Source organism: Marmota flaviventris, chromosome 18, assembly GCF_047511675.1.
Source record: "Marmota flaviventris isolate mMarFla1 chromosome 18, mMarFla1.hap1, whole genome shotgun sequence".
Lineage (NCBI taxonomy): Eukaryota > Metazoa > Chordata > Mammalia > Rodentia > Sciuridae > Marmota > Marmota flaviventris.
In genome coordinates this window covers 6,045,950-6,059,981 of record NC_092515.1, presented here as the reverse complement: position 1 = coordinate 6,059,981, position 14,032 = coordinate 6,045,950, and the positions used below count along the sequence as shown (strand labels likewise).

The window sequence follows — 14,032 nt, the reverse complement described above, 5'->3', positions numbered from 1 at the left end:
AACTGCCCCCAGAAGAATCCTGTGACCTGTCAAGAGGAAGGGCAGCAGTCGTTTCTATGCAAGAGGACCCCCAAACCTCCCCCTCTTGCCCTCTGAGCACAAGCAGCTGCTCCCTGCCCCTTCCTAGAAGCTCCTCAGTTACAAGTGGCTGGAGAGACAGATTCCAGCCTTTGCTCTCTGTCCCTGATGAGTGGCCCTCAACACGCAGCTTTTCCTTTTTCCGGTGCCACAGCATGCTCTGTGCGGGCTGGGCAGCCAGCTCTTGGTCTGTATTATAAGGGCTCGGTAAGAACAACTTCATGACAAGCCTCCTCTGCCCCAGGAAGGCGTCAGGAGCTGTGTGAAGGGCGTGTTGTGCAACGTGGCCCCACAGCCAGCACCTTCCCCCGGCCGTCCACCCCGGGCTTCCACTTGGAATCAGCACCGTCCACACCTCCCACCAACAGCCACCAAAATCTGTATTTGTGGCATCTCAATCCACAAATTGAGTGGCATTGAGATGCCACATATCATCAATGTGATGTTTTCCACTAAATTGCAACTCACTGAGAGTCTGTGGTCACCGCTCAAGTCTCCTGTGGAAGGGATTCTACCTGCAGTCACCTTAAGAGCAAGCTTTTTTCAAGAGAAAAATATTTCAAAGCCAAGACCCGACCTTTTAGGGTGACTTGTTCTGCAGCAAAGAACCTGCTCTGCAGTAGCAAGTGCCAAGGACAGGCTGCTCAGCCTGAGACAGGCGCAGGGGAAGAAAAAAGAATTCCCTGGGTGACCTGGGATTCTTGGTTGCCAGGGATGGAGAAGCCTCTTTAATCAAGTGGGCAGTGTCTTGGTTCTTGGAGGCTGACAACCCCAGGTGGGTCTGGCTTCAGGCGTGGCGGGATTCAGGGCTCAGTGAGCTCACCAGGGTCTCCTTGACTGAAGATGGCTCCATTTGAGGTGCTTTGATGAAACCTTGAGATGACCCCCCCAAGCAGCCCACACGAGGGTATCCGTGGGAGCTCAGGAGAATGTTCTCGGATAGTGTGTCCTCAGATGTGGGGTTGATCAGCTCCTGTGTTCATCTCTGAGCCACACACCAGCCACAGAGTACATGTCAGTTTTCTTTGCCTATCTCTGACATGGCTGAGAATCAGAGAGGGCAGTGTATTGATTTCCTGTTACTGCTGCAAGAAAATGTGACACATTTAGTGGCTTAAGTCAATAGTAATGTATTATTTCAAAGTTCTGGAATCCAGAGTTCCAAAACCAATATTGCTGGATTGAAATCAAAGTGTCAGAGGGTCACATTTCTCTTGAGACTCCAGGGGAGAATCCTTCCCTTTATCTTCCAGCCTCTGTTGGTGTAGAGAATCAGATGTGATTATGAGCTTGAAAACGTAATTATTATTGCCCTTGATGGAGTCTGCCTGCAAATGGGATATTCTGTCAAAGTCTAAATAAGATGACAGCAAATCATGCTTGCGTACGAGATATTTTGTTGTCTTTGTTGGGGCTTGCTCGCAAACGAGAGGTTCTTTCAAGGTTTAGATAAGGTAACAGAGGACATGCTTGAAAACGAGGTGTCTGCTGTCCTTGGGAGGACTTGCTCACAAACGGGATGTTCTGCCAAGTGGGCTAGGAGGGCGCTAAGAAAAATTTTATTATCTGTTCTTAACAAAGAGCAGAGCTCAACATGCTCCTGGCCAAGAGTAGATTAGCCTTGAGAAGCGGGTCACTTCTGATTAGAAAGTAAGACTTCTGTATGCTATGTTTAACTAGCTAAAAGACCTGATTTATTGCTGTTGGAAGGCTGCCTCCTTTGTTCACAATACTATAAAAAGACTGCTGTATGCAATTAAAGGGGCTTTGTTTCTTCTGCTGCTTGGCTTCCTCTGCTTCTTCTTTCTTTCTCATGCTGATCAGCGAGTGAGTTACTGCAACAGTTGGCTTCTGGCAATTCTTGGCTTGTGGCGGTGTCCCTCTATACCTTTTGTTTTTTGGTACTGGTTCTATGCATGCTTAGCAATGTGCTCTACCACTGAAGCATACCTCCAGCCCCTATCTTTTGAAGTCAGTGTTACAATTTTGGATCTTAAGGCGGAGAGTTCTCCAATATGTGGAGAGTTACTGGTTGGAAATAAAGATTACGCCAGGGCATACCTGGAGGCCACACACAAAGTCAGTAATTACCTGTGGGGAGGGAGACAAATCGGTGGGCCAACTCCTGTACTTGGGTCCAGGCATTCTCCCAGCTGGTTTCTAGAGGGGAGTTTTAATGGGTGGCTTTAAAGCAGATGCGCATGAGTTCCAGGAGTTCATGCAGTGCCCGAGAGGTGGTCACTGTGGCATCTGCATGGTCCACATGGGCGTGGGTGTCAGGGGGCCACTCAGGTAGGCTGTCTGTAGCTGTCCCATCTGGAGGTGCTCACCAGGAGGAAGCTGCATGAGGCAGATGTCTAGACAGACCATGTGGGTTAAATGGGAGCGGCCAGAGAATTAGAAACTGCGTGGGGGTGGCTAAGCCTTGCTTAGGCATGTTCAAAGTGGATGTCCAGGCCACATGAAACTGTACAGACAGCTCCTTCAATTCTCTCCATCCTGTCTTCACGTTGCTTTTCTTCTTTCTCATCTCCCTCTACCTCTTTCTTATAAGGACATTTATAATGGCATTTAGGGCCCAACAGTGTAATCCAGGATAATCACCCGTCTCAGGATCTGAAAACACATCTGCAAAACCTCTTTTCCCAAAGAAAATAATATTTATTTGTTCAGGGATTAGGACCTTCTATCTTTTGGTTGGGTAGGGGCTCTTCTCAGCCTCCACAGTGGGAGAGCACTGTGTCTTCAGGGAGAAATGGTTGCTAGAAGGCAGAGGGACATTGTCTACCCCAACTGCCTGCCAGGTCCTCCTGAAACGCAGTGTGTGCCTCCATTTCCTGTGGGTTCAGAGGGCTCTTGCAGTAAAAATTATGTTTTAAAAAAACCACCACAACCACCACTAATGTCTGATTAACTTGAAGCCTAGGATCCATTCTGAGGTGGAGCTGGGGGAGAGAACAGGCTCAGTCACTGTCCTGGCCACAGCAGCAAGTGAATTGTCTCTATTCCCCTATGCTTGAGTTAATTAAATCTCTTTTCTTCAAAAAGCAAATTTTTTCCTCTGGTACTTTGCTGTAGTAATGAAAAACTAACTAACACAAAATACCTGATGACTATTTGTTGATTAAAAGGCAGAACAGGGGGTGAGGTTGCTTAGCATGCATGAGGCACTGGGTTCAATTCTCAGTACCACATATAAAAAATAAGTAAAATAAGGTTGAAAATATATATATATATATATATATATATATATATAGGGCAGAAAGAATATATGGAAAAGAGGCAGGGAAAGGGAATGGAAAAGAGTCACAAATCAAGGAATGGATGAATGGATGAAAGGGTAGGTGGAAGGGTGAATATATGGATGGATAAGTGGAAGAATGGCTGGTTTGGTATGTGTATAAAAAGTCTGCATAGATAATGAGAGGATGATGTGTTAGCTTTTTGTTGCTGAGGAAAAACAACTTGGGGGAGGAAAGATTTATTTTGTGTTATGGTTTCATCCATGGTTGGCTGGGTCCATTGCTTTGGATCTGAAGCAAGGTAGAACCTCATGCAGAGTCAAGTTGCTTACTCAGAGCGGCTGGAAAGCACACAGAGGAAGGGGCCAGGGCCTAGGTAGAATCCCCAAGTGCACACCTCCAAGGATCCATCTCCTACAGTTTCCACCACTCCCCAAAGATCCATTTAGTTATGAATCCTTAATGAACTGAATGATGAGGTCAAGCCATCATGATCCAATCATTTTCTAAAATTTTCCACCTCTGAACATTGCTGTTTAGGGAACCAAGCCTTCAACACATGAGCCTTTGGGGGATAGTCCAGATCCAAACCATAACAGATGGACAACTGATGAGACTGAGGGAAGGGGCCTGGCTGTATTTCAGGAGTAGAGCATTTGCCTCACATATATGAGACCCTGGGTCTGGTCCCCAGATACGCCCCCACCCCAACACACATACAATGAAAGGACGGAAAGGCAGATGAAGTGGGGTGGAAGGATGGATGGATGAAAGGTTTGGAGTGTGGGAGGGCAGATGGACGGACAAGTGGAAGACTGATGGATGGATGGGGTGTCTGCATGAAAGCACGAACAGATGGATTGGGAGCTGCTATATTTATATATACATATATATATTTTTTTGACATGGAGTCAGGCTATGTTGTGCAGGCTGGCCTTGAACTCGTGGGCTCAAGTGATACCCCTGCCTCAGACTTCTGAGTAGCTGGGACCACAGGCATGTGCCACCACACTCAACAAAGGTTTGAATACATGAATGAAAGACTGGTTAGATGAAAGGCTGAGGGGGTAAAGAATGGGAAGTAAAAGAGTTAAATGTCTCCAAAAAGAACTTCTTTTGCAGACACTGGATTTCCCAAGTTCCAATAAAACAATTTATTGCTAAACTCTAGTGGTGCCAATGGTATAAGGGTAGTACTGAGGGGCCCCAACCTGCCTGGGAGCTGGAGTCTTCTTCATCCACAATCCCAGTGACCGCGGGAGACGATGTTGAAGGGACAAGATGGTTGAGAGGGGGAGCTTCACATTATCTGGAGGGGAACTCTGACGTTAATTAATGTTCCCTGACATTAATCAGAACTGATGCGCCAGGTCTAAGGAAGTGGCAGGGATGCACATTCAGGGGATTTTCCTAGAAGCGTATCTGTGATTAAACAGCAGGCTTTGATTCACATCACTTCATTTCTTTTTTCTATTTTGAACTGCAAGAAGTTGAAAGGTCTGGAAAACAATAAAAATGGGTATTAGTATCTTATTCACTCAAGGAACACCCTGTGTGCCCCTACTGCATGCAGGTATCTACTAGGAACTGGGGACAGAGACATTAGCAAGAGGGTCAAGGATGCTTGAGGGCTTATAACTGGGAGGACAGGGGACACCACTCCAGTTGGGACAAGGACTGGGGAGAAAGCAGATGAAAAGACTGAGGTGGGCAGGAAGGATGTGCCTCCTGGGACCATGGAGGCCCCAGGAACCTGAGGCAATGGCTGTGCGAAGACGAAGGGGAAGGTCTCCTGACCACGGACACGGCAGGTGCAGCGGTCCTTGGCCTGGTCTGGAATATGAGGTAAGGTGGGGTAGTGGCACACATGACACTAGGGGCCACAGGGCGGGGAGGTGCGCTCAACCAAGCAGGCAAGTTGAGGGGCCACCAGGAAGCATCTTTGGCTACTCAAAGATGACTGGACTCCTTGAATAGCATCTCCTCATTAAGGGTTGCTGAGTGGGTGGCTGCCAGGGAGCAAGCAGGTCTGAAATGGCCAAGATCTTGAAGGAGCCATCAGGTTTCAAGGTTTATCATCTCCATTCATAGTGAATTCATAGCATTTTTCGTGGCCTCAGTCCATGTTGAATATGCTGGATTTTCCATACCATAAGTAGGCTCAGGCCCCCTGACCCATATTTCAGGTCTCCTCCGAGCTCGTCAGTGTGGTCCATTTAGATACCCACCTCAAGCAAATTCCTCAACTGATAAATATAGTTGGAGCTTCTGTCTTGAGCCAGGTCTGGGAAACAGATGACAGAGGCACATGTGACCCCATCATCATAGAGCTCACTGCTAACAGGTGACTAAGACAAGTGACCATATAGTCAAGCCACCTCTGGGACAGCAGACCAGGCAAAGCCATCTAGACCAGACTTGGCAACTGCCGGAGGGAGAGGGTGAGGGAGCCAGGGGTGTCAGGTGGACCCTAAGGTCTCTGGCTTGGACACTGGACAGAAGGAGGAGCTGTCTGCTGGCTGGGGAAGGAGCATGTGTAGTGGAGAAGGTCCTGGCTTCTGCAGGGTATCCGGGGCTGACAGAGCCTGCTACTCTAATACAGAAAGTGACTTCCCCAAACTGGCACTTTGGGTGCCCTGTGTGCAGGTGCTGTGTGCTCTGATCAAGTGTCATCTCATATCTGCAACTTTGGATGTCAGGAAAAGTGCAGGAAAGACCAAGCAATTGCAATCCAAGTGCCACCAGAAGATGACTGTCAAAGGAGACAGTGCTACCCAGGGAGGTGCTGTCCAGGATGGGCCTGGACCAAGCTTTTTCACCACATCAGTGACATCTAGACAGGTCTTTGGGTGGTGGTGGGTGGGCTAGGGGAGGGTGCCATGCACTGAGGACGCTGAGCAGTGTCCCAGGCCTCTACACTAGACGCCAGTTGGACTATTCCCTGTTGTGACAGCCAAAAATGTCTCCAGACACTGCCAATGCCCACCTCCACCCCTGGGGCAGGGACCTGAGTCAGACATGACCTGAGCTTCGATTTCAGCAAACCACAATGACAGAAACGCTAGCTCCATGAGAGAGGAAAGGCTTGGGGAAGCTCCTCCTTAGGACACATCCTGTGCTCTTCCACAATCAGTAGTGTGTAAACTGAGTTTTTAGCCTTCTAAAAACGCCCTCGCAGTCTCACATGGTATAGTGGGAGTTTACACTGGCATAGCCCCGATGGACAGCAATCTCATTATCACTATGGGAAGGACAATTCCACCTGCCAATACACACACCCCAGGCACAGAACTAGGCATACAGCTGTTTGAGGCAACATTAAAAAGTTGGGACACTGAGCAAATGTCCAACGACTGGTTAAAAAGCACATCCTTCATCTACACAATGGGATATAGCTGTCCCTCAGCATCCTCCAGGGATTGGATCCAGGACCCCTGAGGATATCAAAATCCCAGGATGTTCAAGTCCCTTACAGGAAATGGAACAGTGTTTGCAGATAACCTATGTTCATCCTCCGGTCCACTTTAAGTCACATCTGTCCTAACAATATCTCATGTAATGCAAATGCTATGTAAATAGTTGTCATTCTGTACTGTTTAGGGAATAATGACAAAAAAGTCTGTGATGCCCAGCGAAGATGTAATTTTTTCAAGTCCGTTTGATCTACAGTTGGTTAAGTCTGTGGATAGAGAACCCTCCACTACAGACAGCTGACAGCGCTGTGCTGCTACGAAGGCCGTGGACACACTGTGTTGATGAGGAGAGACGATGAGAAGGGAGCGAGGCAGGGCACAGGGCACAGGGGCAGTGGATGTTTTGTGCATGGTGGGGACGAGGCCAGCCAGCCCACAGGAAAGCAGAGTCCTGGTGAAAGGGCATAGGAAGAGGGTTGCATGGAGGCCAAAGGGCCAGTATTTTGGAGGCCCCTGAATCCAGTCATGCCTGAAGCCGCCGCCCCCCCACCCCCAAGAATCTTCTACCACCAAACAATCTACCTTTTCCTTTTCTTTTCTTTTGTGACACAGGGATGCAACCCTGGGGCACTCAACCACTGAGTGCCTTTTTTGTATTTGATTTAGAGACAGAGTCTTGCTGAGATGCTCAGGGCCTAAGTTGCCAAGGCTGGCTTTGAACTGGTAAACTTCCCATCTCAGCCTCCAGAGCCACTGAAATTATAGGCATGCACCACTGCACTCAGCTCACTCCACCCTTTTCTTAGAGCCAAGCTCAGTTAGGTTTTAGCTACTTGCCCTTCCTCTTTCCTGGGGATTGGAAATTTGAGAGCCCATGGAAATCCAGCATCTGCGGGAGGGCTGGCCCTGGCGGAAACCTGGGCTGCATCTGGAGTTATCCTTCACAGCCCTGGGCAGGCCTGGGAAGGAGCAGGGAGAAGGGAAGGGGGAGAAGGTGAAGATGCCAAGTTCTCCTTACATGGATTCCACCTAGGGCACCACCTGGAGGTCCAAGGGGTCGTATGGTGACACCTGCAGATCCTGCAGTAGGGCTTCTAGATTGTTCCTCAGCACAGCATAGGGCGGCTTCTCCTCGTACTTGAGGGCCATCACCACCTTCAGGTATTCCTTCAGGGTCTCTGTGGTCAAAACACCCCCCAGCACAGGAGAGGCCTGAGAGGCGTCCCCAACCCAGGGCCTGTGGCTGTGCCCAGAGGCAGAAGAGCAGGGATACCACAGGGTCCCTGGGATGTCACCGATATGCCCATCTGTTCATCCTTCCTTTGTTCTGGCACTGCCAGAGGCACTTACATTTTTTCAGTGCAGAAATAATGGCCAAGGCAGGCACCAGCAGAGGACACCATGGCCACTCTAGTACCTATCAACCAGCCTCATGTCACCAAAACCCCCAACCCCTTCTCCATTCTGTTTTGTTTTAAAGAGAATCCTTGCTAACAATGCCATTTTACCTGATACAAATATTTAGTGCATATTTCTAAACTGGGGGCAACTCTTCCTGCAAAATGCCAGACAGTGAATGTTTTGGTCTGTGACTCTGCTGTGGCCCAAGAACAGCCACAGACCTAAAGGAAACATGAGCACGGCTAGCTGCATTCATGGTTGCTGCAGCTTGAACTGTAGGGCCATGAAATGCTCTTCTTTCCGTTTTTCAACCATGTACAAATGCAAAGCAATTCTTAATTCACTGGCAGCACAAGCAACATGATTTATTAACACCTACTTTAAAAGAGAAAGGCTCTCTCTTTATTTCCCCAGAAAGAAGCACAAAACCAGGATTGTACTTTAAAAAAAAATTAGCATTAAGATGGTAGTAACAGTGGTGACAACAGTCCCTACTTGGCAGTGTCTTCCTCTAGCCAGGATCTACACTGCACTAATGAGGGGCTGAGGCAGCTGCTGGAGTACAGTTCTGTGTAGAGGGCTCTGCATTGACTATGCCTAGCCACCTAGAGGTGGGTGCTCTGTTGGCTCCATTTTACACACTGGGAAGCTGAAGCTCAGAGAGGGCACATTTTTCTGTTGGAGGTCCTCAGGCTGGTGCGCCCAACTCCTGAAGGATGACCCTGTCTCAGGTGATCCTGCCCCAGCCCCGCCTTCTGGTTGATTGTATAAAATCTCCCAGTGGCAATTCACTAACCACAGGCTCACCTTCTATGGAGGGTGAACTGGACGGAAGTGCAGCTTGAGAAGCTTGGTCATGATATGAGCCTGGGGATTTAAAAAAATTAAACACAGCCCTTACACAGCCAGAGGGGACAGATTCTCCGTCTGTTTCTGCCTCCACCTTAGCAACACAGAAGCTCGTCAGAAAGGGCATTGCAAATGACAACTACCAACACTGCCAGAACCCAGCACAGACAGCTTAGATGTGCAATAATAGGACTGGCTTTACAAATCATGGTGTAACCGAATCAACACAGCAAAGCTGAGTGGACAGAAGCAGCAATGGACCTAGGGGCAAGGACATGGGAGAAGAGGCCCGGGGGAAATGCACATGCAGAAGAAGATGTATTACGTGAGCCCAGTTTTGTTTATAAAACCAAAAATCATTTGGTAAAAACACAGGCCTTGCAAAATAACCTGTGTGTATTATTTGTGTTTGGGATGCAGGTAGGAAAAGAACTGGCTGTCGATTGTGGAGATGGTCTGCAGAGCCTTGGTCACAGCTGTGCCACCATCCCCTGAGGAAGGGCTGCCTGCTAGGACACCTGGCTGCCCCTCTTTGTTGGGGATGCCCTGAACAGGAACTGAGCATGCCCCCTTAGCCTTGAGTAATGCGGGTGAGGAACTGGCATAGCACAGTGCAGAGTAAGTGGGCCTTACCTTTGCTGGGCAAGGAAGTGCAGTTCTGGGATTGGGTGTCACTCAATGGGACTGGGCTACACCCCCTGCTTGTTGTAACACAATCCCTTGCCTTATTTGGGTGGAATACTCTATCGAATGTCTTTCCCCTAATAAAAACAGGGGATCGGGGTGTGCTCCTCTCTTGCCTCTTGCCTCCCTTGCTCCTCTTGCCCTCTAGAGCAGGAGCTGACCCCTCAGGTTGCAGAGCTGCAGAGCCATACCTGATCCCTGAAAAAGGTATTTTGTTTGTGTGGTCTTTTCATTGCCAGCCCAACATGTGGAGTGACCCTGAAGCTATCGCCTGCATGGGATGTGGGTGACAGTTGGCACCTGAACAGGGACTAAATGTAGGTCCTAATGGCCAGCTTGAAGTAGTTTTTGGACTAAAATATTTGGCTACTTGAAGTTTCTCCCCTGTTAAGGGCCATGACAAGCTCAAATTAGCTCTTCTATAAGCCAGTTATTCTTTCTGTTGTTTTTTGGGACGGGGATAAAGTTAGTGACCCTATCAAAAATTTTGATTGGGTGAATTAAGTTGTCTTCACTGAGAAGACTGAGTCATAGGTAAATACCCTTCTTGTTGATTCTCTTCAATTCTCCAGGAGAAATAAATTCTTGATTAAGTATCCAAGGTGACACCATGGAATTTGGAGTTATTAATAATACATTGAGGCTACTTAGAATCTTGACCCCACAGATATACTGGCAATGTATCCAGGACATAGGGTTTAAAGAGTCCTGCATTACCATCTTTATCTTCCCATTGAAGGTACCTTAGTACCTTAGTACCACTCTGAGCAAGTTGAGAAACTTGACCAATCCCTTCTAAACTGGCAGGTGCAATAAGTGGAGGAGGCCTCCTATCACCTGGTGGAGACCATTTCCCCACCTCTTGAGTTTGCACTAGTCTTGTCCCTTATTTTGGTCCAGAGAATGTGACAGAGGTGATGTTCTGGGCCTTCCATGCTCTGTGGCGCTGGCTCTCACCCTCTTTGGAAGCTGCACCAAGACCACAGTCTCCACTAGAAGGTGCGTGATCCCATGTGGGAGATGGGGAACCAGCCCCACTGAGTCCTCCCCAACCTGCCAGTGACAATGCCACATGGAAGAGTCAGGAGCCCCTTGAACCATCCAGCCTATGGAACTGCCACATGCTGTGCTACAAGAATGTCCCCTGGTAAGACCAGCAGAACTTTGCAGATGAACCCAGCCCTAACTGCTGTCCTGAAGCATCCTAACACATGAAATAGGGCTTGTTGGGGGTGGTTTGTCACAAAGCAATAGGTGTCTGGAACACAATTCACCATACTACTGACAGTAACAGAGATTGGGGGTTTTGTTTTTGTTTTGCAGTGCTGGGGATGGAACTCCGGCCTCCCACGAGAGGCAAGGGCTCTACCACTGAGCTAGCTCCCAGCCCTAGGGCTTGCATTTTTTTGTTTTTGATTTTGGTACTGGGATTGAACCCAAGGTGCTTTACCACTGAGCTACATCCCCAGCCCCCTGTTTTTAAAAATATTTTTTTTAAAAGTATTTATTTTTTAGTTGTAGTTGGATACAATACCTTTTATTTTATTTATTTATTTTTATGTGGTGCTGAGGTTCAAACCCAGGGCCTCACACTTGCTAGGCGAGTGCTCTACTACTGAGCCACAACCCAGTCCGTCCGCAGCCCTTTTTTATTTTGCATTTTGAGACAGGGTCTCACTATATTGCTTAGGGCCTTGCTAAATTGCAGAATTGAACTTGCAATCCTCCTGCTTCAGCCTTCCAAGTTGCTGGGATTATAGGTATATGTCACTATGCCCAAACAGGACTTGCTTTTAACTGTAAGACTGGGAAAGGGCCTAGAAAGGGATAGAAACTTTCAAACTTTTTCTTTCTTTCTTTTTCTTTTTTTTTTTTTGGTGCTGGGGATTGAACCCGGGGTCTTGTGCATGCAAGGCAAATACTCTACCAACTGAACTATATCCCCAGCCTTTTTTTTTTTGATACTGGAGATTGAACCCAGGGTGCTGTATCTCTGAGCTAAATTGCCTGTCCTTTTTTTTTTTTTTTTTTTTTTTTTGTGAGACAGGGTCTTGCTAAGTTGTTTAAGGCCTTGCTAAGTTGCTGAGGCTGGCTTTAAACTTGCAATGCTCCTGCCTCAGCCTCCTGAGGCACTGGGATTACAAGTATTTGCCACCATGCCCAGCATATAATCACATTTTTTTAAAGATATGATTTATGTGTATTTTATTACAACAAAAAATATTGACAACATTCTGCTAGTACTAACACAGGAAATCTCAAGGATATATTCATCCCAAATGGAAAAAAAGAAAAAAGAAAATCCCAGCTGGAGACCAATATATATAATATCATTCCATTAAAAATTATTTCTATGCAATTTTCTCTTCTTTTTTTGGTTATTGTTCAGAGACATGAGTTGTTTTGAAGAATTTTGTTTTTCTACAACGGACATATACTACATGTGAGATTTGGGAAACTCAAAGAAAGAAAACCAAGGAGTTAATGGGGTATAAAAAGAGCCCAATTTGAGATGGACCCAAGCTGCCTGGTCCTGTCTGGGGCCTGCCTGGTCCTGTCAGGGGCCTGCCTGGTCCTTCCCACTTCAGGACATACCTGAGGGCTTGATCCAGGAATGCTGCAGTCCCATGAGGAGCTCTGGGTGGTCAAGATACCTGCAGGGATGGAAGCACATGTAAACGGTCTTTTAGAAAAAGGAGAACAACTTTGCAAAGTGAAGTTCAATACACACAGTTGATTCCTGTTACTTATGGTGGTTGTGTTCTGGAGAGTCACCGTGAAAGCTGAGTTAGTGAATATGAGCCATGGGTCCTAGTTCCCAAGGGCCTCTGGTCACATTTCCATCAACCAATGAACACATAACCTTGGTGCTTGCTGTGTTTGTTTTGGTGCTGGGGATGGAACCCAGGGTCTTGTGTATGCTGAGCACACACTCTGCCACTGACTTGGCTTTACATGTGCTGCTGCTGGAAGACACCTTGCTTGACAACTATGTGCTGCGTGATTAACACTGAACTATGGTCATTGGCACTCTAACTCATGACTGTTTTAGACAGAGAAATCAGCAGAAAAACATATCATGCAATAGACAGTACAAAGAATTTTTTATGGGGCTGAGGTTGTGGCTCAGTGGTAAAGCACTTGTAAGGCCCTGGGTTCGATCCTCAGCACCACATAAAAATAAAGGTATTATGTCCATCTACAACTAAAAAATAAATATTAAAAAAAGGACAATTATGTAGTATAAGAGCCGAAAACAGGAGGCAGAATGTTGCCTGGTTTCATTCTCAGTGGAGAATGTGTGTGTTGGGTGACAAGTTTTTCTCCACTCTGCGTGTGACCACAGATGACCACAAAAGCACCGTAAGAATTTATTTTGTGGGCTGGGGGTGTGGCTCAGTGATAGAGTGCTTCCCTGGCATGTATGAGGCACTGGGTTCGATTTTGAGCACCACTTATAAATAAACAAATTAAATAAAGGTCCATTGACAACTTATATATACATGCCAAAAAAGAATTGGTTTTATGATTACAAATACCTTTAATGAGTGGGGAATTCACAAATATAGAATCTTTGGATAAATGAGGACAGACTGCACACACACACACACACACACACACAGCATAAATACATGTGTTCATACACACACAAACACATACTTGACCCTTCCTGATCACTGAGGAAAAAATGGAAATTCATCCAGTGTGCCTTTGCCCTCTCCTCAAAGCACCAGCCTCAGTATTTCTTCGCTGGCTCAGAGTGCCAGATTGCTTCCCCAACATCCACCCAGTCACTGGGCACTGTCCCTGTCTTTGCTGACCCCTGCCCAGCAGTCCTCAAGCCCCAAACTTCTGCTTTCCAGTTTTCTCTGCCCCCTTCTCATCTGTCCAACAGCTCTGGGCCCAGCTCAGGCCTCCTCCCTGGGTTCCAGGGATCCCCAACAGGAGCCCAGGGTCTTTCTATGACCAGAACCAACCCTGCCCCTCCCTGCTCACAGCTCTCCTGCGGCTCCCCAGTGCCCAGTGGGTAAAGACCAGGCACATGAAGCCACCCAGAGGCACCTCTGGCTTCGTTTCTCTTCTCCTTCCTCTCATTTATGCTGCAGCTGCACTGAATTAACCCTGGTCCTTACTAGGGCATGCAGCCACACACGACTTTGGCCTCTGCTACCAGGGATGGCCTTTCTCAACCCTAACCCCAAGCGCCAAGTAGGAGGTGGCTCTTCTCCCTTCAGGATGCAGCTCAAGAGCTTAGTCTCCTGGGAAGCCTTCCTTGATTCTTCCAGACAGAGGAACTCAATCCCCTCTAGAAGCCTGAGTACCATGCGTCGGTCACTGCCACCTATGGCAGCCATCCATACACCA

General features: G+C 47.5%; 1 protein-coding gene across 4 annotated transcripts in view; it reads right to left on the bottom strand.

The window, feature by feature from the left end:
- Window positions 1–4,450: 4,450 nt before the first annotated feature.
- Vrk3 (VRK serine/threonine kinase 3) overlaps window positions 4,451–14,032 on the bottom strand; it is a 36,394-nt gene continuing 26,812 nt past the window's right edge. For 3 of the 4 annotated variants that reach the window (XM_027920458.2, XM_027920457.3, XM_027920459.2), the window contains exons 13-15: window positions 12,263–12,321; window positions 7,752–7,911; window positions 4,451–4,819 (exon numbers count right to left, since the gene is read on the bottom strand). In XM_027920458.2, coding sequence (XP_027776259.1) covers window positions 7,763–7,911; window positions 12,263–12,321 — 208 coding nt within the window. In that variant the 3' untranslated portion in view covers window positions 4,451–4,819; window positions 7,752–7,762. The other variant, XM_071604559.1, reaches the window with a different exon arrangement.